A 25,436-nucleotide genomic window follows, 5' to 3' on the forward strand; every position below is an offset into this window, starting at 1 on the left:
GCAAAAGTCTAAAAAATGGCCTCGGAGAAAACAATTGGGATGTGTATGTTTGGTATATTTGAGAGATAATAAACTCGTTATTGAAGCCTTACCTTATAAATTTCTATATAACCACACAGGTTGAACAAATGTACTGGTTTCTCACTACTTTTCTGTACTTGTATACTTACTCTCTGTGTCCAAGTTTCTGTTTTTTTTTTTTTTTTTTTTTTTTTTTTTTTGAGACAGAGTCTTGCTCTGTCACCCAGGCTGGAATGCAATAGCTGGATCTTGGCTCACTGCAACACCCACCTCCCGGGTTCAAGCAATTATCCTGCCTCAGCCTTCCCAGTAGCTGGGATTACAGTCATCTGCTATCATGTCTGGCTAATTTCTGCATTTTTGTAGAGTCAGGGTTTCACCATGTTGGCCAGGCTGGTTTCGAACTCATGACCTCAGGTGATCCTCCCACCTCGGCCTCTCAAAGTGCTGGGACTACAGGCATGAGCCGCTGCGCCCGGCCTCTTTCTCTTTTTCTTTTTTTTTAAACCTCAGAATCCCTAACTCTACTATAGACACTTTTCCAGAGAAAGTAACAAAGGGAATAAAAAGATCTGCCTTCTGGAAAGCAATATCAATTGGAAGAAATTGCTGCAAATCAGACTGAGAAGCTATACCCTGGCGGTGGGAAGAAAAGTGGTTTGATGATTTTACAAAAGGGAGACAGATTAAACTAGGCTATCAAATGACACAGAAAAAGAGAATATAACCTTACATATTAGACTGTATTAATAAGGAAACAATCTCTGAAAGACCTAACTCTTCTATTTGTGTTAGTCTCAGATCTTAAATAGTGTTGGGCACTGCATTTATTTAGGCCTATGTTTCATATCTCTGGCTATACAATAAGTCACTTGGGAAGCTTTTAAAAATTACCATGCTCAGTCCCTTCTCATATGAATTAAATTAAAATCTCAGCTGCAAATCACTGATTTAGACCAGTAGAATACTAATAAATTGGAGCAAAACATAGCGTAATAATTAAGAGTATAAACCTGAGTTTTAAATCCTAGCTCTGCCACTTCTTGCTTATTTGACTTTGGGTAAGTTATTTACTCAGGAAAGGCCTAAGCTTTTCATTTAAAAATGGAATAATAGGAATATGTAATCCCTTATATCATACTAAAGATCTTAGAAGAATGCCAAGCATATAATAAATGCTTAATATATTTTGAATCATCTTCTTCTGAAAACGTCAGTCCAAATTCCTAAGTTGCCAGTTTATGCTCAGAGAATTTAGGCACTGGGATTATCTGAATTTCCTCCTTTTTTGTTTAATCTTTTTGAGTACTTATATTTAAAAATTGATGATCTGGATTCTGTATAAAGCACATCAGTAAAGCCTCACCCTAGAATGGATTTCAAACTGGAATAATAATAGCCGATTCGTGTCAGTGCCCACTGGGTATCAGGGACTTTTCTCGGCACTGTATTACAACAATTCTTCTAGTGCAGTTCTATTACCATCTTTATTTTACAGGTGAGATACCGAGAAAGTGGGACTCAAGGATGTTAAATGACTTCTTCATGTAGAAGCCTGAGTTCTTAACTACCCTGCTCTACTGCCTGCCATACACATGAAAGATTTAGGAAAACAAAAAAATACAGAGGTTACATGAGAGCACATCCCTCCCTGGCATACATCTTACCTGGCCACACTGAGAAAGAGCTCTTTTTTTTTTTCACTTTTTATTATTATTATTAATTGTTGCACTTCTATGGGAAGCTGAGAATAGCAAATTTGTGCCCTCTGCTTAGTGGTGTAGTATTTTGAATATTTTATCATTCTATTTTCTGGAAGTAATTTGAATAAATAAATCAAAATACACATGACACAGAAATTCTCTTAAGGGTTCTTATTGTTTGCCCCATTAAATTGAGTAGAAATATCTCAACTTGATAATACAATTTTGTTTTCATAAATGAGCCAGGCTTTTCAAGGCAAAAGTTTTGTCTTCCATACTTTTATTTTTCCATTGTGAGAGAATGGATTTTTAATAGTAAGATCCATTGAACGTATAAATCTAAGTAAAGTGTGTGGACAAAGTTTCTTTTATATGCACTGTGATTTTGGCATATACAATTTTATTGCTTAATTTGCATTTCTTAATATGGGCTAGACTTCTATTTTTTTTTCCTGAAGAAGCAAAAGTAAGCTTTCTTTCAGAGTTAAAAACTTATTCTATTGTTTACATTGACAAGATTTACTTAAATAAGAGTGGAGAATTCAAATGAGTGGAGAATATGACTTATTTTTTCCTTTGCCAAAAACATATCCTTTTCTATCAGAACCTGTTTTTATTTAGACAGCTTTCTGTTTTTTTCTCCCCAAACTTATTATCTGTTGATTTCCCAGAAGCTTATAAATAACTGATTATAACAAAATAAAATATAAACAAATCAAAAGCTACACAAGTACTGACATAGAACCAATGAAAAGAGATTATAATAAGGAGGGGGCAAAAAAGAAAATTGGAAGGAGCCAGTCTCAGTTTTAAAAGGCCTGGCACACTGACAAGTGAACATATAAGATCTTGGGGAAATTTTGTGCCTCTCTTCTTTTTCCATATTTGTCAGCTCAAATAAAAATTCTGTTTGCTATTCTGCTAAGAGCAATTTCCTAGAGAAAACAAATCTTCAACTTAAATTTCAATCACATTTGGAATTTTCACATTATCTTTTCATTTTGCAAAATTCAGAAAGTAAATTACATAAAGTAAGTGTGCCTTCTGGAAGTATAATTTCCACGCTTATCTCTCTGTATCTGAGGATGGCTGAATTACTTTGTTAATTTATAGTAATTGATAGATTCTGAATGTCAACATCATGATGAAAAGTTCCACCAATGTTTATTTTCTTTCATATCCAATGACAAGGCCTTATCTCTGTCTCACCTCACAGCCCCCACCTCTGCTCCCAAGGACTTGGGAGGTTCTGATAGAAAAGGATATGTTTTTGGCAAAGGAAAAAATAAGTCATATTCTCCACTCATTTGAATTCTCCACTCTTATTAAGTAAATCTTGTCAATGTAAATCCAGCTCTTGCATGCAAAAAAAGAAGGAAAAGGGAGTGACTCTTACATGTTCCTAACCCAATGGTTCAAGTTAATTAGACTATAATGTTCACATTTTGAGTTATACAATATTTTTCATAATAATTATATGCTATGGAGACATCTATTAAGAGCCTAAAGTGATCATTTAAATGCAAAATCTCTGATAGAACTCCATTATATTTTTCATACTAAATTAACATTACAGGCTTCTAATGGATGCTTTAATTAGGCATTGATGTTATCAGCAATATTTGGCAAAATAAAATCTGTCACTGTGAAATATTCATGATGTTCAATTTCTGTCAGTCAATATTAAGTGTTTTGTGAACTTTATGATTTAAGTAAGAAGCGAAAACCTAAGTGAGAAACTAAAAATCCCCAAACCTCCTTATGTGCCACACACACACACACACAAAAAAAACATAGTCATTAAGCATCTTTTGTGTTTCATAATTGCCAAACAACTAGCTTCTTTATAGACATTTATACTCAGGGGCACTCCATTAAAAGGCTGTCTTAATGCTTCAGAGAATGAAAAACAAAAAGGTCTATTCTAATTGAAATATACATCTTTCGTGAAGCAAATCAAATGACGTATGTGTGTGTGTGTGTGTGTGTGTGTGTGTGTATACCATTAGAAAAATTCCACGGTCAAAAGGGGAAAGAAGAGACAATCAGAAAGGGTCATGGAGTCAGCTGAGATGTAGAGACAGAATAATGCCACACGAAAGGCAGGAGCAGCTCATGTAGGGGGTAAGCAATTACACAGGACAAAGGAGAGCTATGCTGAGAGAGAAAGTGGAGATGCTTACCAGTAATTTTCCCATTGGCTTCCAAGGGAGGCTGCCAACTCACAATGACGGCACGAGGCTTCCCTTCCCTAGTAATGACTGTCAAGTCCTTGGGAGCAGAGGTGGGAGCTGTGAGGTGAGACAGAGATAAGGCCTTGTCATTGGATGTGAAAGAAAATAAACATTGGTGGAACTTTTCATCATGATGTTGACATTCAGAATCTGTCAAGAAGTATATCACATCTATTTTGCCATTTACAGTTTATTTCAAGGATTTGAATTAAATAAGCCAACAAGGATACAAAAATTATAATTTTTATGGAAATCAAATGATTCCCAAGGTGTGACTATAGAGAACAGAAGAGAGTATGTGTGAATATAAAGGAGAAAAGTGCAACTGGTATTTCAAGTGAGCTCACACTAAAAATATAAGAATCATTATAAGAATGAAGAAATGTATACTCAGTGAGATTGATGATTACATATCTTTTTTTAGTTTATTATTTATTTATCTATTTATTTATTTAATTTTTTTGAGACAGGGTCTTGCTCTGTTACCCAGGCTAGAGTGCAGTGGTGCAATCATAGCTCACTTCAGACTTAACCTCCTGGGCTCAAGTGATCCTCCCACTGAGCCTCCCGAGCAGCTGGATCCACTGTTGCACACCACCACTCTAATTTTTAATTCTAATTTTGATTTTTGTAGAGATGGGTCTCACTATGTTGCCACGCTGGATGATTATATGTCTTCAAAAGAATTCTGTTACAACTGCAGGCATTTATAAATAAAAATGTCACCTAAATCTATACTTCCTTAAAAGCCAAAAAGTTTTTTAAATGAGGTAAAACTGGGGTCAAAGTATCTTAGCTAGGTGACATATTAGGCATCTTCTAAACCAACAGGAAGGCACACACGAGAAATTAAAATAGAAGAGGTAAAAAATATCTATGAGTGTCTTAGTATCAATCCAGCATGAAGTAGGATGGCACGAAGTCCTGCTCCTAAGGCTACTTCTCCCACATGTTGTACTCAAAATTTTAAATATTTAAAGGTGGCAGCAAACTGGCTAAGCTAGCCAAGCATCTTCTAGGCTTCTTCCAATCTGCTCTCTCACTTTCTTATGTTTTAGAAGACAGTTTTCCTTTTAGGTAGCTCACAATGCCGCAAGTCTATTATCCATGGCATCTCTGGCTACCCTTTGTCTAACAAAGGCAGATTCAGAACGTATTGGGTTCTATGTTTGGGATCTGGAGGAATTTCCTGGTCTCCACATAAAAATTCTGTGTATGATAAGATAGTTAGAAATCAGTCTCTAATTCTGAACTCATCTTCACCCTATTCTCTTTGGTACTTCTGTTGGTCATATATTGCAGAATCTGGACATTATTAACACTGTTTTTCCAGTATCTCTTCCTGAATAGTGTTCCGAATATGAGCCAGATAGAGGAGACATCAATCTTTCCCATCTATCATACCATTTTCTTTCCAACACCCTCATCCTCAAAGTCACTGGGATTCCAGGTTAACCAAACATGCACTTAATTTTAATCATCGAAAATGTACTTAATATATTCACATTTTCAAAAAAGAAGAAGAAGGGATGGAGGGAGAAAGAGAATTAGGAGGAGGGGGGAAAGAAAGAGAAGAAAACATAGGTCCAGTGTAGTTGATCCCTTAGTAAAAAGACTGCATATATACTAATACAGTATAAAATAACATATGCAGTCTAATATAATATATATGGCTTAATGAAACCAGATCAGGACATTCTTGCAAGAAATGCAGATTCATTATGGCAAAATACTAAAAAGACAATGCTGTCTTAAAGAAGGATTATTCTCGCAGAGAGGTCATTCAGGATATTTTCCCGGCTGTGAATAGGAAGGTAAGATATAATCACAAAATAACTTAGATTAGTATACATCAAATGTAATAAGGAATTTTCCACTTATGGAAGTAATTAAAATCTTTGTCTTTTGTACTAGTGAAAATAGCCTGTTTTATCTTAACTATGTTAAAATTCAAATTGATGTTTGTTTAGAAAATAGTCAAATGATGATGATTAGATTGCTTCACTGAATCTGTTACGTATTCAAAAAGGATAAAGTGACTTTTCAACTTTAGCTATCAATATAATACATTGAAGAATTAGTTATTTAATTTAAAAAAATCTAACAACCAATCTAATTCAGGTGCTGTGCAAGCTCTTATATTTCCTCAAGTCATGTGAATATTGGTGAATAAAAATTTGGTAATGGAATTAGTGACCTAAATGTCTAGCATTATCATATGAACTACACATTGCTCCTTAATATTTGAAAAATAATATGGCCCTCACAACTTCAATAATCCCTACTAAGTCAGGCAGAATTCCTCTGCCTTGCTCTTCTCCTGAGTTCTTGAGTTCTGCCTGGAATGATTTCTAGAAATTCTCCATTGCCTACCCATTCTCTTTGGATTAAATATAAATAAATAAAAATAAACACTGGGACCTCTAGGATTTATATTCTACTTTCTTTTTTGTACTTCATTCCCCTTGTTGTCCCATGAACACTGTGCTCAACTCACTTTGAGCCAATCATAAGTGTCTCTTTAACACATCATCTTTCTGACACCTGCTTGGGTATTTTTGGACATGAGTTTTCCATCCTTTGGAAGTCCCTGGAATGAGTATGTGATGACTCAATTAAGCCATAGCTCAAACCTCATTTATTTTGTGAAACTTCCTCTTATTTTTCCAGACAGACTCTGTATTTTGTTTGCTCTGATTTTAACTTGTCCACAATTTTAGGATTATATTTCTGATATTACTTCAGGAATTTAGAAAAATGCTTTTTCTTTTTTATTGGACAATAATTCGCTCAAAGACATAGACTATATTCTCCTTACCAAGTTCCTATCTGAAAGCATGACAATCATAAATGAACATTATTAAAAACCCTTAATTAATATCTTGGTCCACTAGACAAGCACTGCCCTCTGATTTCTTTGGCTCTCAATTTTTCCTATACTTGCATTTCCTTATTAAGTACATGAATGGAAGGTAACATTCAAGTTTCAGAAGATTTCAGCCATAGGAATTGTATTGGGCATTTGTTACTTGGACTGTCCAGCATCCCATCCTCTCCTCTTCCTTTTAAAGAAGCACCTGTTTTTTTCTCTTTGGAAAACAAGCTCTCCTCTTTATCATGAAAGCTTGGTAGCAATATCAATTGGGAATTCCATGGTCTTATCCCATCTTCTCCTTAGCTGTGTGATCACCTGTCTCAAGAGATGCCAATAATATTCTCTCTTTTGTGAAACTGAATCTACATACAAGGAAATAAAAAAGGTGGAGTCAAATAATTACTATGGTAGCACTCGAGGCGATAGACCAATAGTTCCTCATTTCTATAGCCTAGGAATAATAAGGCTGATGCCCGTCTCTTTCCAAGGCCTAATTATTTAAGGTGTCCTTCCTATCACTTTTATTTTACTTTAGTTATCCAAAATCAAATGAAGGATTCATTATCTGGACAGAGTGAAATGTTTGATTTCAAAAAATTTCCAGTCACTTGTATCTTTATCACAAGCCATTTCAACACATAATGGTGTAGCCCCATATGGTCTTTATCTTACTGCAGAACTGGAAGCAAACTTTATTTTATTCACTGAATTTCCTTCTCACAGTTATAAAACCTGCAGACACTTGTGAATTACTTCTTGCTTCTCATCATCACTCAGGGATCCTATCCATGTGCTATTTACACCTTTGTCCAGATTATTACTTTTTCTACTAACCACATTTCTAAAAGTTAATATCTTTTTGTTAGCAATGGGTGTCACCACTGGTGTCCCTACAAGGCTAGGCGGTTGATGAGAAGTCAATAGGGTGCATATATCAAGTCAGATGTTGGTGTGCATTTTATGTTTATGAGGAAAAAAATGAATGAATTTGCTTGTATTAAGATGAAAATACTACTACTTCTCTTTCACACAGGGAAGGCCAAATTTCTTACTATTTTGCATTTATCTACATTCATCTCCTTTCAAGTAAAAACGAAGAGTAGACTGTTTACTTGTTTACTCTATCCAATAGTATGTATTTCATCCAGCTGGTCTTATTAACCCTAAGAAGCTGTGAACATTCTGCATTCAGGGTGGAATTCTGAGAAGAAGAGATAATAACAGGTAAAATAGAAAAATAGGATGTTAAAATTAAATTAGGTCAACTAGAAATCTTCTTGTTGAAAGAAGTATCCACAGATATGTAAAAATATTCTCACTAGAACTCTAATAGTTAAAATAATAGTTGGAGATAAAAATTAGAACTGCAATCCCATGGGACAAATTCTAATGGAAAGATAAATTCAACTTACCCAGGAAAGAGCTTTATTAGCATTTTTTTAAATTTGAAAATTGGTGTAGTTTACCCCCAAATGATATATTATGAAACCCATCAAAAAAAAAAACATGTTAACCCTGGATTCTTCAGAAGTTGGATTTCTGTGAACTATAAATGTCAAGTACACTGCATCCTTGTTAAGGTTATAAACTCTACATTTATGATCCATAGTAAATGTGACCAGTAAAAATTACAGTGAATTGCATTACCCTAGATTTGAACTATTTAAAATTGCATAAAGGTCTTCTATTATGTTACCCCATTTCCCAGGAGTGAACAAGACCACCTGGAAACTCCTTCCCATATCCAGCCAAGGTTATTCACAGCAAATACCCATGAGATTTTGGTTGTAATGCAATGCTTTGTTTTGCATCTATTTTTTTTTTCAAAATGAGAAATACTTACTATGACTATTGTTCAAAGACACAACTGTTTTGGACCGAGTTCATTGGATGGATTTCTGTTCTTTACTTAAATGTAGTGAAAAGAAGATTTATAGTCAGATCCCCTGGGTTAACACCCTGAAGAAACCATGTATTAATCATGAAAGCAGATTACTTAAGCCATTGGAGATTCACTTTTTTTCTAGCGTGAGGAGAATACTCTTAGATATAAAAGTGCTATGAACTATAGAGGATGCAATATTTTATATAGGATAAGGTATAATTGAGACACCATAGGGAACACATGTTCTAATTTCCACAGAACCTGGGAAACACCATTATCAAGGGTCCAAAGTAGACATTTCCTCACATACCTGCTTCATAAGTGGTGGCATGTGCAGTCATGCTCCAAGTACTGGACCTTCTGTTTTTTGTTACCATGACCGAGAATTCATACATTGTGTTTGGTTTGAGGCCTGTTGCTGTGTAACTTAGAGATGTTGTGTCTTCTGACTATACAAGTAGGAAATAGCAAAGAGATAAAAAATAAACTCTATCAACTTGGTAAATCAAAACATATAAAAAGACTATTAAATAAGTCAACACAAAAGCAATCTACTCCCAAACAGCAGAGGAGTAGAGCATAGCACTGACTCGACTTCCCATCTATTAACCAGTTCATGCTGGCTGATTATACATCTACAGTATAACCAATAAAATTAGGTATTATGGTTGTCCAAAGGGGCTACTAGATAGAAAATTTTCCGAGGTAAGATAGGTTGAAAGGCCTAATAGGTTAAAGCATATTTTCCATATGATCAGGCATATGAGACTATGCCTCTTATAAATATCACTTTGTGCTTGGTATTTACATATCCTTTTTCAAAGTTAAATACTTACCTTTATTACAGAACCAGAACAACAGGACAAATTCCACTTCCTTCTGTCAACTCAATTTTTGAAATTTTCTGCATTGAACTTAATTCATTTATAATCAAAATCTGTGGTTTTTTTTGGCATAAGTTTTAATGTTATATATTTTAAATAGACCATTGTTACTATTTTCCACTTGTAACAAAGTTAATTTATTAGAGTTCTACTGCTCATCATGTTTCTCAAAAAGCCTTTAAGGTTTAAACTTTTAGTGCTTCCAGAATCCATTTACATCTTATAGAGAACGTGAGACAAAAGCAAAGCTGTGTCACGTCATTTTCATTCTTTGTGTAGACTTCACATTAAACAAACATTTAACAATGGTAACTGGAGCAATTGATCAAGGAAGGAACAGCAAACTGGATAAATACTAAAGGATTACATTGGTGTTTAAAGTGGTGTTGGTATTATTGAAGTCTTCTGAATCTATTCTTTGTCTTTTAAATGACAAGTTAGAGATATTTTAGTAGAAAGTAAATTATAGTTCTTTATTGCTTACTCAAAATATCAAAATGGGTAATAAAGAAAAAACATGATGCAAGGTTTAATACATTAAAGTATATTTTCCATATAAGCAAAAAAAATGCAACTGTTCCTCTTATAAATATAATTTTGTGCTTGGTATGATGTATCATTCTTCAAAGTTAAATATTTTATTTTAAAACATTACATTTATTATCTATTTATGTCTAAATGTCTAAAATAATTAAGAAAAGCTCTTTTCCCCCATTCATATCATATGTATCTTACCCTTACTACTGTAGGAAGGGATATCTTTTTTTTTAATTCTACTACGAATCCTTCTTAGGTTATAGTTATGAAAATTGTATATTTCATTACACCACCAGATAAATATGTAACTGTACTAATAACATTTTGGTGATTTGCCTGTCCAGCCTATTAAAGTGATGACCTCAAATATTTATCAGAAGTCTTCTTAAAAATAACTGTAGGTTGGCACTGTGGCTCATGCCTGTAATCCCAGCACTTTGGGAGGCCGAGGCGGATGGATCACTCGCGGTCAGGAGTTCAAGACTAGCCTGACCAATATGGTGAAACCCTGTCTCTATTAAAAATACAAAAATTAACTGGGCATGGTAGCATGCACCTGTAGTCCAAGCTACTCGGGAGGCTGAGACAGGAAAATTGCTTGAACCTGGCAGATGAAGGTTGCAGTGAGCCAAGATCAGGCCATGGCACTCCAGCCTGGACCACAGAGCGAGACTCCATCTCAAAAATAAAAAATAAGAAAAACTGTAAAAATATATGCCCTAAATAAATGTAAATATTTTTTGGCATAATCAGGAAGATGAAATTCCATCAAATGAAACACAAAGTGGTCAGCTAGTATCTGACATGCAGATATATTACTTCCATTTTTGCCTTCCTTCATGATCATGAACACTTCTAAGTCTTAGTAATGGAAATAAAAGGGAGAAATGAGGCAATAAGAAATATTTTAGGTAAGAGGGAACGATCATATCTCAATAGCAACAGTTTCTGGGCACAGACACTACTGGCATTTGAGAGGCCAACAAGTAAGATCGTCTTTGTGTTCTAGATTGACACCTTTGCATTCTATAAATACCGTGAATTACTCAGTTTCCTCTAAAACCTTATAGAAAGCTACTGCTTATCTTAAAAAAGCCTAGAAATACTTTGGAGCAACATGGCCAGTTATCTTTGTGAGCATAGAATAACCAGATAGTACCTCTCTGAGCCTTACTTTTTTTTTTTTTTTTGAAATGGAGTTTCGCACTTGTCACCCAGGCCGGAGTGTAATGGCACGATCTTGGCTTGCTGCAACCTCAGCCTCTCGGGTTCAAGAGATTCTTATGCCTCAGCCTCCCAGGTAGCTGGGATTACAGGAGCCCCCTTCCACCACGCCCAGCTAATTTTTGTATTTTTTAGTGGAGACAAAATTTCACCACGTTGGCCAGGCTGGTCTCAAACTCCTGACCTCAGGCAATCCAGTCGCCTTGGCCTCCCAAAGTGCTGGGATTACAGGTGTGAGCCACTGAGACTGGCCTGAGCCTTATTTTTCTTGTGTGTAAAATGAAGACGACCATAGCACTGACTTCATAGCATTATTTAAAGTGCAAACTAAGACAAATAAAACATAGTGTTTGGCCCAGAGAAAGTATTAAATAAATCTTAGCTACATTATTTCATGCATTGTCTCTTGTTGTATGTAATTTTAAGCATGTGTTATATGCTCCCCCCATTGAGTTGTATGCAGTTTGAGAGCTGAGACTGAATCCTGCACAACTTCATATCCTCTGTAACATCCATATTATATCTAGTAAGCACTAGTCAACACTCAATGGATATATTTTGAATAGAAATTTACATAAAACATCATATGATTAAATACTTTAATAGAAAAACATATAGAAAATGTCTCCATTTGATCAGGAAAGTTAATACAGGGTTTTAGACAATCAAAACATGAGCATCTGTATTATAGATTTGGGACTAAATGGAACTAGAAGGACACTCCTGTGGGGAAATCCCTGGATGATGCCATTGGGTCACCTGAGATCCAGCTCTAGTTTAATGAGGAATTTCTGTCAAGTTATATCACCTACATCTGTCTTCATACTTAACTACAAAGAATCTCATTGTTTTTACAGTAAGTACGGATATTCCCATCATATAGATGAGAAAAATGAGACTGAGCCGGTCAAGTTTCATGACAGGATGTTGCAAAGCCAACCCTTGAGCCCAGGTCATGTGGCTCCATGTACGTTTTGTTTGTTTCCTATCGTGTGTATGTCCTGCCTGCCTTTTAAAGCTGTAGTGGAAATGAGATGAAGTTAAGATACGACATTGGCTTGAAAAGTACAAAGTGAAAACTCAAAGAGCCTATCACCATTATTTGTAAAATTTAAATTTGTTTTATATCTTTCTAGTTTTCTCTAACCCTCCTCAAATCAGGGTATGGATATATATGGAGAGAGAAAAAGAGAGAGAGAGGGAATAGTACGTTAGTAATTGAAAGCCTTCTGTCAGGGAAAATGAAGAGAGGAGGAACAGTTAAAATCTTTTTGGGCTGGGTCTCACCTCACAGGCACTCTTTGTGAGATTCAGTAATTCCATGTCTGCTGTAGTAACTATTCAACTGAAATAATTTGCTTCAGGAAATTTTGGAACTCAAACCATTCTGAAGAAAACAATCATTGTTCCTTAGAACATTTCACATTCTGGCAAAGTCGCCATGGCCATTCTGTGAAATGAATGTATCTACCAAGTATAGCAATTATGACATAAAATTTTTAAAGTGGAGAAAGTAGCCTTCTAAAAGTAAACTTAGAGAACTGGGTAATCTATATAAAAAGAGATATTCTTTAGTGGTCTCATATGATTCATTGGTTGTCTCTTCTGCTAATGTTATCTTTATTTATAGTTCTGCTGAATCTTAAATCTACTATTGTAAGGAGATGGATAGGGTACTTACCACATACCTTATAGCAATGATACTATTTAGACTTGCCTGGAGAGTTTTTCCAAATACCTCACCTAACAGGGCAGCAGTACCAAAGAAAACTGTCTTTAAATGGTTTCAACTAAAATCTGTTTTATGATGAAATGTGAATTTAATGCCATTTAAAAGTTGAAAGACACCACAGGAAGATCCAGCATGGCTACGGGCAGAGAGAGGCAAGCTTACAGGTTGGTGGTGGGATTTAGCTATAGCTCCAGGATTGGGGTTAAAAGCATCCTTGAAATATTTTCATCCCCCCAACATCACTACTAGCTTGAGGCTGGATTCAGGAGGATGGTCGTTCAGTCAACAGAACACTGGCTAAAGTATCAGGAGACCTAAAATCTCCTCAAGAGCTATCCCAGTCGAGTGGTTAAGAGAACACAAAAGGATTGGGAAGAAGACAGATGGCCAGGGTTGAACTATCTGATTTCTTAGTTGTTGGGTGGCATTTATGCTCTTATTTTCAAAACTGACTTCTTCATTCCCAATCAGTATCTTGTGAAGGTTTAAGTTCTAAATGTGTTTTTATACGTTCTATCTCCCGAATAACTTATGAATTCTCTTAAGCTTATCCATAGAGCTGAGTGTATAACTCATCCTAAAATTATATGTAATAAGTAACAATGACTACACCATGTTTTCTTTCAAAATAAACCATCTCTATGATGTAGTACATTTCTAGGTACATAGTAGGTTCTTGACAACTACTTGTTGATCTTCTCATTTTTGTCTACATTTGTATATTGTCTATATATACTAACATCATAGCAGTTTTAGGAGGTAACAAAATTATCTTAGTATATAACTCGTTGTTATGATCCCTGAGGCTGGTTGATAGAGACTTGAAACTGGTAATGACCGCCTCAAATATGTATCTCTGAGGAGCTCTTAAAGAGGTTGTGAGATGACTCTGTGATAAGGACAAGAACAGAGAGCTGGTGAATTCATATTAGCTAAAGGGGAGTGTGGATTGTGAGTTTTCTTTACCATAATAGTGTGTTTTCAAGGCTAAATGAAGTAGATGTTAATGGCTTAGAGTGCTGAGGTTACAAATATGTCTTCAACTTATCTATTCCCGGTTATATTCACTGAAAGATGAGTCTCTGTGACATTAATAGGGTCGCTTTGGAAATCAATCTAGATTCCAAATGGAAAAAAAAAAAAAGATACCAAAATCCAGAAAATTAACATAGATCTCTGCTATTTTAAAGGGACAATGGCATTCTCTTGTACAGAATCAAATCATTTATACAAACTCAGCATCTAGTGAAAAGCAAATAACGTTTTACAGCGCTTGATGTTTTCCTACCTGGCCTTAGAATTGTTTCCTAAAATACAATTATTCTCATGTTAATTTTAGATATTGAGTTATTAAAATGCTTTGTTTTTCCACATAGATACACAGCAGCAAAACGCCTCATGACAGTCCAGGAGGGGTTTAAAACAATGCGTTAAACAAATGTCAGTTCATTTTAAATTTCATGCTATCAATTAGAACTTCACCTTGTATTTTGCACTTGCAGAAAAGCTGGTTCTCCACCGGACAGTGTAAAGTCGCACCTCAGACGTCTTTTGGTTCTTAGGGACAGAGTTGTCTGCCCAGCTGACCCTCACAGCATCATGGGTAAGAGCCACAGCCTGTACACCTACTGGTGGGAGCATGGGGGTGGAGAGATCTGGGACCGAGGTGGGGAAATCATCAAGCAAAGGATAATAATCAACTGGGTCAGTGGGATCTGGGTTTAAAAACCCACCAAATGAAACAAACAAATAAATACGTAAATAAAAGCGTTAAAAAATAAATATCAGTGGTAACACATCACAATGAGTTAAATGCATGGCAATAATGATGAAAGGGAACATGAGAAGAACAGAAAAAAAATGTAATTAATTCAATCGGAAAACACATTAGAAACAGTATTGCTATATTGCAAAAAAGTAATTGAATATTTTCTATAATTTACTCATTCTCTTAGAGTGGTTTTATCCGTTTGACTGTCACTTCTGCTTATATATTTTAAAGACCATTTTTTAAATGTTGCACATTGCTTCTTAAAAGATCTAGTTATAGAATTGATCAGTTTTATTACTATGTAATTTAAAATAATAAGATAAAAATGGGGGTTCCAGTTTATTTCTGCCTACAAAAAGCTAATTGCTTATCTAATACCTAATTTTTTGTTTATTTTCTCTTCCTTCTCTAACTTAATAGGATTTCTCTAATGTTTTCATTGTTGCTTAGCTTATATCTGCAAACACATTTCCTAGGCAAGAAACAAATAAATAATAAAGAACAAAGTACCCTGACATCCACAGCAACCTGTGTGTGGCTGTGATTGCACAAAACCAGAGTGACCAGGTACACATGATCCCATGGATCAATTATCTATTTGATAATTAAGTTTCAGACAGCACCTGGTTTGTCAGGCTTTCTTAGACTGAAACCCTTGAAAATGTAGAAGTGTGATTTTACCCACATACTCACAGAGTAATTAGCTAAGTTTTTAGTCTTAGTAGGAGTTCCCATATTACACATTCCTACAATTTTATATTATTGGATGGCAAGACAGGATTAACTACCTACAGACTTATGAGATTGGCACTGAGGTATATACATGCTTTGATCCATAATATAATGGGAATCTGCAAAATGATGTGTGTGTTTTTACAAAATTCTCCAAAACACCTTATAATCATGTTTATGCTGTGATATCAGAATAAGAGAAGTTGATTTTGTGGCCATAGTAACAGCCTAACTTTGAGCATTTGATTTTGTACTTAAGACATTTACACTTAAAAAATCTTTATATTATGTAGTGCATATTCTAAGAAAAATAATAAGATGTGATAATGTAACTTTCAGGCTGGGCCTATGATGACATTCGGGGAGATGAGACCTACTAAGATGTTGGGTGTCTACAGCAGCATAATACAGGGTTTATTTTTTTCAACAGCCTAGTTTAAAGTGGAGTGACTGCTGGCTGGTTTTGATGATTACTTCACTTTGTCCACTGCATTTCAAATGCCTATCCCCTATTCATCACTCTGTTTTCCAATGAATTATTTAGTAGTTTACTAGTCTGTGGTCTTTGGAGCAAAATATAAAACTGAAAACCAAAACAAAAAAAAAAAAAAAAGGAGAGAGAGAGAGAAAGAGAGTTGTGTTTAAAATTTAATGACAGAGCCCAGGCTTTCCGTATTTTCTTTGATGTCTCTTTTTATTAAGGGATCCTTGAAACTCAAATAGATTTATAAAATGATGAAGTGGAAAGAGAAGACGTTGCAGTCTCCACAAAGATTCCAATCATTCATCGGTTTGTGGAGCAGTGGAAGACATTTTTGCCAAATTAAAGCAGGTGCTACTTTGTTTTACTTGTTTCTATTTTTAGCTGGCTTTACAAGAAGAACGTGATACACATATGGGACGTTTTCTAATTTACAAACTCCTCTTTTGACCTATTTTACTGTTTTCTTAATCCAGTTTTATTGGTAAACATATATTAACTGTATAGTTTTTTCACAGGTGCCATACATAAGGTTTTGAAATGGGGTGATTCTTCTTCAAGAAAAGGAAATAGTCAATCCTGCTATTTCTGATCTTAAATGGGTGTACTATTCATGACCATTGTTACTGAGTTTCTTGGAGTCAGTTCCAGAATGCTTCTCTCAAATTTCAAGCAAGGGTGTTGGGTGGTATTTATTGATGGACTTACACAGTTCAGAAATTTCTATCCTCGGCCAAGTTTTTTCTTTTTTTTTCTTTTTTTATTATTTTTTATTTTTATTTATTTTTATTATTATACTTTAGGTTTTAGGGTACATGTGCACAATGTGCAGTTTTGTTACATGTGTATCCATGTGCCATGTTGTTTTGCTGCACAAGTTTTTTCTTTCCCATTTTATGGAATAATATATTTTCAGGTGTGGCTTGTCATCCTACTTGACACTTCCTCCAGAGCTGTGCTAGTACAATGACCACTAGTTATATGAACTAGTTAAGTTTAAATAAATTAGAATTAAATAACAAAAAATTCACTTCATGTGTTGCACTAGGCAATTTCAGGTGTTAAATTGCTATAAAAACCTAGTGTCTGATGCAGATATAGAGCATTTCCCGCAAACCAGAGAGTTATCGTGCACAGCAAGCACAGCTATTAATACATATTGCATATATTAATTGTTTTTTTCTCTCAGGTCAGAAACTATTAATATTTGAATAATTGAATTTAACACACTCTTTTGTTGCTACAAAACATTTTTTGTTTTCTCTTCCTACCACTGGGTGATTTATACGCTGACTTTGAGTGGTTACATTCAAGAGAATTGAAAAAAAATTTAGTAAAAGACAAAATATAGCCTCAAAACTTTTGCTGAGAAAGAAATCCATTCAATTCCTAACAGGTGTTTTGGTAAGTGCCCATGAATGTTGAGTCATTATACTAACATTCAAAATGAACTTTAGATGGGTGTGGTGATTCACGCCTGTAAACCCAACACTTTGGAAGGCTGAGGCAAAAGGATTGTTTGAGGCCAAGAGTTCAAGACCAGCCTGGGCAACATAGCAAGACTCCATCTCAAAAAAAAAATAATACCAGGTATAGTGGGGCACACCTGTAGTCCCAGCTACCCAGGAGACTTAGGTGGGAGGATCACTTGAGCTTAAGAGGTCAAGTCTACAGTGAGCCATGACTGCACCACTGCACTCCAGGTTGGGCAACAGAATGAGACCCTATCTCAAAAAAAAAATGAACTTTAAAAATAATGATGCAATTTTACATGTGGATTGTACTTCATTTTAACATTGATAAAGCAATTGAGAATAAATCAATTCAACAGTGTGTTTTATTAGTCTTCTTATTTTTGTCTTCTTCCCTTCCCCAGGCTCAAGATATCTTGTCCTTAAGACAACAAGAAATAAAGGGCTTTACAGCAAAAATGAGACTCAACGCATTGGGCCAGGTGAGACTTTCAGCAGCTCTAATGCTGATATTCCCAGTATGGGATGAGACTCCAGAGCTCACCAACATCTGTGAGCACATGTGTGCAGAAAACTCTATAGCCTGATGCTTATTCTAACTTGAGGTTTTATTGCCTGTGATATATTTTGTAGTTACTTTATACGGGCCCTTGTTCAAGACTGTCCATGGTACTCCTTTGCAGAAGCTTAGAGATAGAGGACGCCTTCTACATGGCACTGACACATTTATTAATGAGTTTCTTTAACCTTTGATTTCATGTATTTGTTCTTTGTTCTCCATGACATGTGGAAGCAAAATAAAATAATTCAGTCACTTCCAGAAAAAGTGTTTTCTTTCCTTTTTGAAAAGGGCTGGAATCACGCATTCTTCTCGAACCCCTTAACTGGCTTTTCTCCAATAAGAAAATTCCTCACACAAATTCCGACTTTTAGTATTATTTCAATTCTCAGTTCCTTTAGGATCTGAGTCATCAGAAAATAAAAACTGCCTGGATCACTGATGTTTTAGAAACCACTTTGGGAATGTCATATGCTAGAATTAATGCAACAAATGCTAAGAAGAATGAAGCTGATAGTGACTCCAACGGTTCTTTCTGAACAACTTACTTTCAGTTTATTTGAATTCTTTCACCTTTTCCAGTTTCTGATTGAAAAGCGATTTGTATTTGCCACCTCAGTGGTCCTTCCTGGTGGCCACTAGTTTTGGCAAGAGAATAAGAGCTTGAAAAGACTGACTGTAGTATCAGTTTGCATGGCCTGATCACAAGTGCCAAGTCACCATGGCAATGAGCAGCTACTGGGGATCTTTTTCCATAGGCAGGACAGAGATGGTCACTAAAGGAAAATTATGGGACACAGTGGTGCAGCCAAAGTGGCCTGTTTGCTCACAAAGAATCTTGTTGCTAGCAGAGCAAGAGAATAAAGTTAAAATCCCAGACACCCCTCATGTTAGCTCTTAGTTTGTATACTGAACCTCAATTTTTCTCATTTTTCTGTATTTGGAGATAACACGTTTGATAGTAAATATTCTCTGGGGTAATTATTTACTCTCTTAGAGAAGTCATGAACCCCTTTGATTATACAATGAATGATATATACTGTCTCCACAGATAAATAAACATATTGACATCTGCCCAAGATTTTGCATTCTACTTTAGACAGGTCGTAGACCTGGAAACAATGGTCAAAGATTCAAAGAGACTACAATAGCAACTTTGCCTTAAATTATACTACTAAAATCAATACAGTGACAGTATTTTCTAGAGACCATCATATAACAATTATGAATTCAAAGAACAACTGTATTCTTAAGATAGTCTACGAATGAAGCTTGTACACTTGGCAAACAAACCGCACTAAGCTCACATAAATTTGGGCAGGAGTAGAAGCCACGGGATTCCACTATTTATTTTATAACCATTTTTTCCAACTCATCCAAATTTTAAACTTCAGTAACATCTCATGTTCTCCGATGCTTGCTATCTCAGATCCTCTGTTTTCGTTAAGGGGACAATATCTGACAAGTTAAATGAGGTCTGAAGGGTGTGAGGGGTCAGGTTCAATATATTAGTTAGAGAGGGAACTTGGGTTTTACTTGGAGATTTCAGACATAAGTCTGTGGCAGGGGTTTGGAGAAGTAGTCAAGTGACTTTCCAGGGACTCTGAATAGCCCTACAAATGTGTTGCTTATTGTATTTTGGACCAAGCCTAGGCATGCTAACAAATAGCCTCCATAAATAGTTTGGATCTCACCATCTTACCCATTTCTTTCTCAGTTTCTTGAGCCCTTTTATGTACTGCCTTTACAGTCCAACTAACAGAAAAATTCCTAAGGGTGACAAGGCCTTAAATCAGCTATCCCTTTAAGGTCCTGAGGCCCTGGGCACTGCTGGGGTGACCTGGAGGCCCAGCTCAGGAAGATACCACATACGTCACTCAGCCTAATGCAAACCACCCCAGAAGGCCAGCTCTTCCTTGTCATCTTAGTTTGAAAGACCCTGTGTGGAGAAGCAAGTGTCTATTTAGGCATTTGGCAACCTTTATGCAGGGACAAAGATGGCATTGAATGGAGACAAGCTGCTCAGGAGATGGAAGCATGGTATCAGGGCACCAAAACTATGATGCTATTGGGAAGGAACAGATTGAAAGATCTATGTTCTCTAAGTCAATGTGCGAATTCGTAAACTGAATTCCTCCCACTTAATTTTGACAACAAAAGAAATAAAAAATGCATGCATATGTGTGCATGTATACATGTATACATATCAGACTCAGAGGATAATTATTCTCTGAGGATTATCAGAGGATAATGAAATAATATATTCATTTTTGTTTCTTTGTATTTTATTTTAGTTTTTCTTTTTTCACCATAAATCAAATATTACTTTGTCAGAGGAAGATTAACAATTTCACTTACCTGTTATAGACCTGGTGGTGGCACTTTCATAAAGAGGAACTCCTTCTCCGGCATTGTTAAAAGCTTTTAGGGAGATTACATAATGGGAACTTGACTCTGGAGAAAAAACAGAAACAATATGAACGTGTTGATTTATTTAATGTACCGAAATACTCAGGGCAAACATTTTCCTCAAAACAAATTTCATATAATCTACTTGATAAACTGTTTAAGAATGAGTGAGTTGGATTCAGAAAGGAAAGTGGCAGTGGGTGGTAGCAGTAGGGTTTTTTGATCTTCCTCAATCCCCATATGAAAACATACTGAACTACTAGGTAGAAAACCGAAAGCATTTAGCCGCTTGCTGCAAACCTATGTGATGATGTGTGCCCTCGAACCCTAATATACAAGTGGGTGTGAATAAACAACCGACAGCCTCATCATCTGTTTGTTGTCTGCATCTGTGTAAGAGACATCAAAGGGAAGAATCAAACCTAAAAACAGGATAATTCTAAAATAGGTATCAGCTAATGCTGGAAAGCACAGCAGATCAGTTTCAGAACAACAAATTTAAACACTCAGAACTGACCTGCAAAGTCTCCTCTCTAAGACTGGGCCCAAACTGGGGACAACCTCCTGGGAACTGATGTAAGATATAAGCAAGATTGAAACAATATTGATGAAGAGGAGAGAAAGTCCAGATAAAAGTAGGGGAGAAGAAGAACCATAAAAATTCAGAAAGCAAGCTGCCATAGTTTTTAGTCTGTATCCGGAGCTGGCAAGCTTTTGTCGGCCCAGATAGTAAATACTTTAGCTTTGAATGTCACATTGTTTCTGTCACATTTTTATCTCTGTTTATTTGTTTACAACTCTTCAAAAATGTTAAGAATCACTCATAATTCAGGGGTCCCTACAAGAACAAGACCTGCTCCAGATTCTACTTGTAACCTGTAGTTTGCTGAACCCTGTATGTTGAAAAGAACAGGACAGGGAGCTCTATGTATTGAGAAGAGCTCTCTGAATTTCTGAAAGAACAGAAAAAACAAATTACATAAATGTAAGCAATAAAAATGTATTGAGCATCCTGGCTAACACGGTGAAACCCCGTCTCTAATAAAAATACAAAAAAAAATTAGCCAGGCACTGTGGCAGGTGCCTGTAGTCCCAGCTACTCGGAAAGCTGAGGCAGAAGAATGGCGTGAACCTGGGAGGCGGAACTTGCAGTGAGCCGAGATAGCGCCACTGCACTCCATCCTGGGCGACACAGCAAGACTCTGCCTCAAAAAAAAAAAAAAAAAAAAAAAAAATGTATTGAGGTCAACTTCTTTACAAAATTACCACAAGAAAAAATAAAATAGGAGAGTATCATTCCTATAGAAAAGTACAGAAAATGGATAAAAAGTAGAAGAAAACACCCAAGAAAAATAGATCAAAACTGCAATTTATGATTTCAAAATGAACTTAAACTACATTAAGAAAATGCCAGATATGAAAAAGTAACATAAATCAGAAAACTCAGAAATGAGGTGGCATAACTCAATAAATAGATATATGTAAATTAAAAAATTTTAGACATGAAAGGTAACTAGATGAATACAAATCAAAAGCAAAAACGTAACAAAAGAAATTAAGAAGACTGAAAAAGGATTCAGGAGAAAGTGATAAATATTGAAGTTAAGGAAGATCTAACATACAGATAATAGGAGTCCTTGATGAAGAAAATCCAAAGGAAAATAAAAACAGAATAAATAACTAAAAACTCTACTGATTTAAAATAATGTTTTAGGCATCCAGACAAAAATAATATATGACTTAGAAAAAAAATTAGATTATCAGGCTTTATATAACATTTTATGGTAGAAGAAATTAGAGTAACTTTAGATACTCAACATAAGAAAATGTAATTCAAGGTTTCATAGTCAACAAAAATTAACTTTAAACATAAAGGGTACAAACTGTTATCCACTTGTAAGTACTCAGGAATATTGTTCCCTGATCCCCACAACTACTAGTAAATGAGTATTAGGCATGCACAATGACCAGAAGAGATACTGATTTAATAGCTAACTGGTGAATAAAAATTTAATAAACTAAGACTAAGTTAGAGGAAAGATATTTTATTTTGTAATGGCTAAATGTTTTGATATTATAGATATGGTACAATCATAAAACAAAATTAAAGACTAATGAGAGTATATGCAAAGATAAATATTTCAATAATTATTATTGATGTTGACACTTTTATTATTTTGAGACTAATGTAATATGGAATAAAGCAAATGGGTAAACATGAGATATTCTATCATCCCCTCTGTCCCTGAGAACCAAATTCTTGGTGTAGATGAAAAGACCTAGAGATGTAATACAGAAAAGGTTCAATAAATTCTGTGTTCCTAAAATTGAATTGGAAAAATAAGTTTGAACTCAAAATTGTACTTTTTCTCTGTTCCAGCTCTGTCTGCTAAAAAAATGTCTGGAAACCTGGACTCGGTAGCAATAAGCATCCCTAATATACAGACTGCAGTTTGGGGGAAAAATAATTCCTATTACTAAGAAGCAGCTTCTCGCAGAACTGGTTGATTCTTAAAGTAGAAAGCATGCCAAATGAACCTGAAATATTTTGACATACTAGATAGAACGGAAGCAACTAATAAAATCATGTCAAATGGGTTCAGTAGTCAATTTGAAGAGACTCCCTCAGACCAGAGGTAAGGATAATCTGCAAACAGAAAAGCATAAGTGCTGTGATGTATGGAAACTCATCAAATATACATAAATGCATAATTTGATAAAGGTATTTTAAAGAATAATAATGGCTCGTCATTTCTGAGGTTGTGAACTCAGAACATAATTTTAGCTAACAAATAAAAACCAAACAGTAAAATTAAAATATTGCTGTTTTACAGTCCCCATTAATGAATGGATCTAAGCATTAAGCATTAATAATTGCTAAGATAAAATAGAGACAACAAGACAGTATGCGCTTCCTGATGAAAGAACAGACTACCCTCTAGAGTTTTGCCAAAGGGATCAAACCTACTTAGTCTGATCTAGCCTCTGGACCTAAATGACAGATTGCAGAAAACAGAGCAAGGAAACATGGTGAACTTCAATTTATAATATTTCATTAAATTACACATTTGTTGCATGTGGTTTTCTGTATCTGGGTTTTATATCAAAATAAAAAAAACCTTAAAAATGAGTGTGTTTATCTCTGACAGGCATCTATAAAAATTGATCTGATTGACTTTTCTTCATAAAATTTGTATGTGACCTAAGTATTAATGTTAAAGATATTGACATTCTAAACTACACGGATTCAAGAGCTGTAATACAGCGAGAAGAATAAAATAAGATTATATCTAATGTAGTCAAGGGGCTTCTATTCAGTGAATTGCTTTCTCTCCAAAAGGGAATATTTCTTTTTTGAAAATGTATGTTGTCAAGCTATTTTCCTAATAAGAAAGTAATCAATTGACAAGTGTTAAATGCGCTTTGAGATCCAAGTACTTGGAGAAGATGAATCTCTGTCAGGTTACTAACATAATTCTGGGCAGAGAAAACAATGAAAGACTATGTAAAATTAAACAATAAAGTATATGATATAGCTTATGAATGCTATACATTCAGAGGTCTGAAAAATTAGTGAGGATTTAGGTCATCAAAGAAGACTTTTGGAAGATATGAACTTTGAACTAGGGCTTGTGAAGAAGGGTAGGACTAAGAAGCACGATGGGAGGAAGAAAACATTTCAGCGAAAAAATGGTGAAAATACACTTAGGTAGACCAAAAAGTACACTTTTTTTTTTTTTTTGCTGGGAAATATATTCTTTTGAGTTATTGCAGCATGGACTAAGTCTGATTTCAAATATATGAATCATCTATGCACCAAAAATGTAAACATTTTTACTAGGCTTGAGCCATTTAAAATTGCCTTTTTGTACTTTCTTCACAGAATTGGAAAAAACTACTTTAAAGTTCATATGGAACCAAAAAAGAGCCCGCATCGCCAAGTCAATCCTAAGCCAAAAGAACAAAGCTGGAGGCATCACGCTACCTGACTTCAAACTATACTACAAGGCTACAGTAACCAAAACAGCATGGTACTGGTACCACAACAGAGACATAGATCAATGGAACAGAACAGAATCCTCAGAAATAATGCTGCATATCTACAACTATCTGACCTTTGACAAACCTGACAAAAACAAGAAATGGGGAAAGGATTCCCTATTTAATAAATGGTACTGGGAAAACTGGCTAGCCATATGTAGAAAGCTGCAACTGGATCCCTTCCTTACACCTTATACAAAAATTAATTCAAGATGGATTAAAGACTTAAATGTTAGACCTAAAACCATTAAAATCCTACAAGAAAACCTAGGCAATACCATTCAGGACATAGGCGTGGGCAAGGACTTCATGTCTAAAACACCAAAAGCAATGGCAACAAAAGCCAAAATTGACAAATGGGATCTCATTAAACTAAAGAGCTTCTGCACAGCAAAAGAAACTACCATCAGAGTGAACAGGCAACCTACAGAATGGGAGAAAATTTTTGCAACCTACTCATCTGACAAAGGGCTAATATCCAGAATCTACAATGAACTCAAACAAATTTACAAGAAAAAAACAAACAACCCCATCAAAAAGTGGGCGAAGGACATGAACAGACACTTCTCAAAAGATGACATTTATGCAGACAAAAAACACATGAAGAAATGCTCATCATCACTGGCCATCAGAGAAATGCAAATCAAAACCACAGTGGGATACCATCTCACACCAGTTAGAATGGCCATCATTCAAAAGTCAGGAAACAACAGGTGCTGGAGAGGATGTGGAGAAATAGGAACACTTTTACACTGTTGGTGGGACTGTAAACTAGTTCAACCACTGTGGAAGTCGGTGTGGCGATTCCTCAGGGATCTCGAACTAGAAATACCATTTGACCCAGCCATCCCATTACTGGGTATATACCCAAAGGAC

General features: G+C 35.4%; 1 protein-coding gene and 1 long non-coding RNA gene across 3 annotated transcripts in view; one reads left to right on the forward strand and one right to left on the reverse strand.

Annotated features, from left to right (window-relative positions):
* LOC129493106 (uncharacterized) overlaps positions 1-18,354 on the forward strand; it is a 64,620-nt gene extending 46,266 nt beyond the window's left edge. Inside the window, exons 2-4 of the long non-coding RNA XR_008661041.2 lie at positions 14,598-14,698; positions 16,301-16,430; positions 17,956-18,354. This is a non-coding gene — a long non-coding RNA (uncharacterized lncRNA). The remainder of the gene's footprint in view (positions 1-14,597; positions 14,699-16,300; positions 16,431-17,955) is intronic.
* The window catches only part of DCC (DCC netrin 1 receptor), a 1,203,407-nt gene that overhangs the window by 120,678 nt on the left and 1,057,293 nt on the right, over positions 1-25,436 (reverse strand). For both annotated transcript variants that reach the window (XM_055298749.2, XM_055298754.2), the window contains exons 16-19: positions 20,469-20,564; positions 14,578-14,810; positions 9,029-9,167; positions 3,908-4,015 (exon numbers count right to left, since the gene is read on the reverse strand). In XM_055298749.2, the coding sequence (XP_055154724.2) occupies positions 3,908-4,015; positions 9,029-9,167; positions 14,578-14,810; positions 20,469-20,564 (576 nt within the window). The remainder of the gene's footprint in view (positions 1-3,907; positions 4,016-9,028; positions 9,168-14,577; positions 14,811-20,468; positions 20,565-25,436) is intronic.

Source organism: Symphalangus syndactylus, chromosome 1, assembly GCF_028878055.3.
Source record: "Symphalangus syndactylus isolate Jambi chromosome 1, NHGRI_mSymSyn1-v2.1_pri, whole genome shotgun sequence".
NCBI classification, from domain to species: domain Eukaryota; kingdom Metazoa; phylum Chordata; class Mammalia; order Primates; family Hylobatidae; genus Symphalangus; species Symphalangus syndactylus.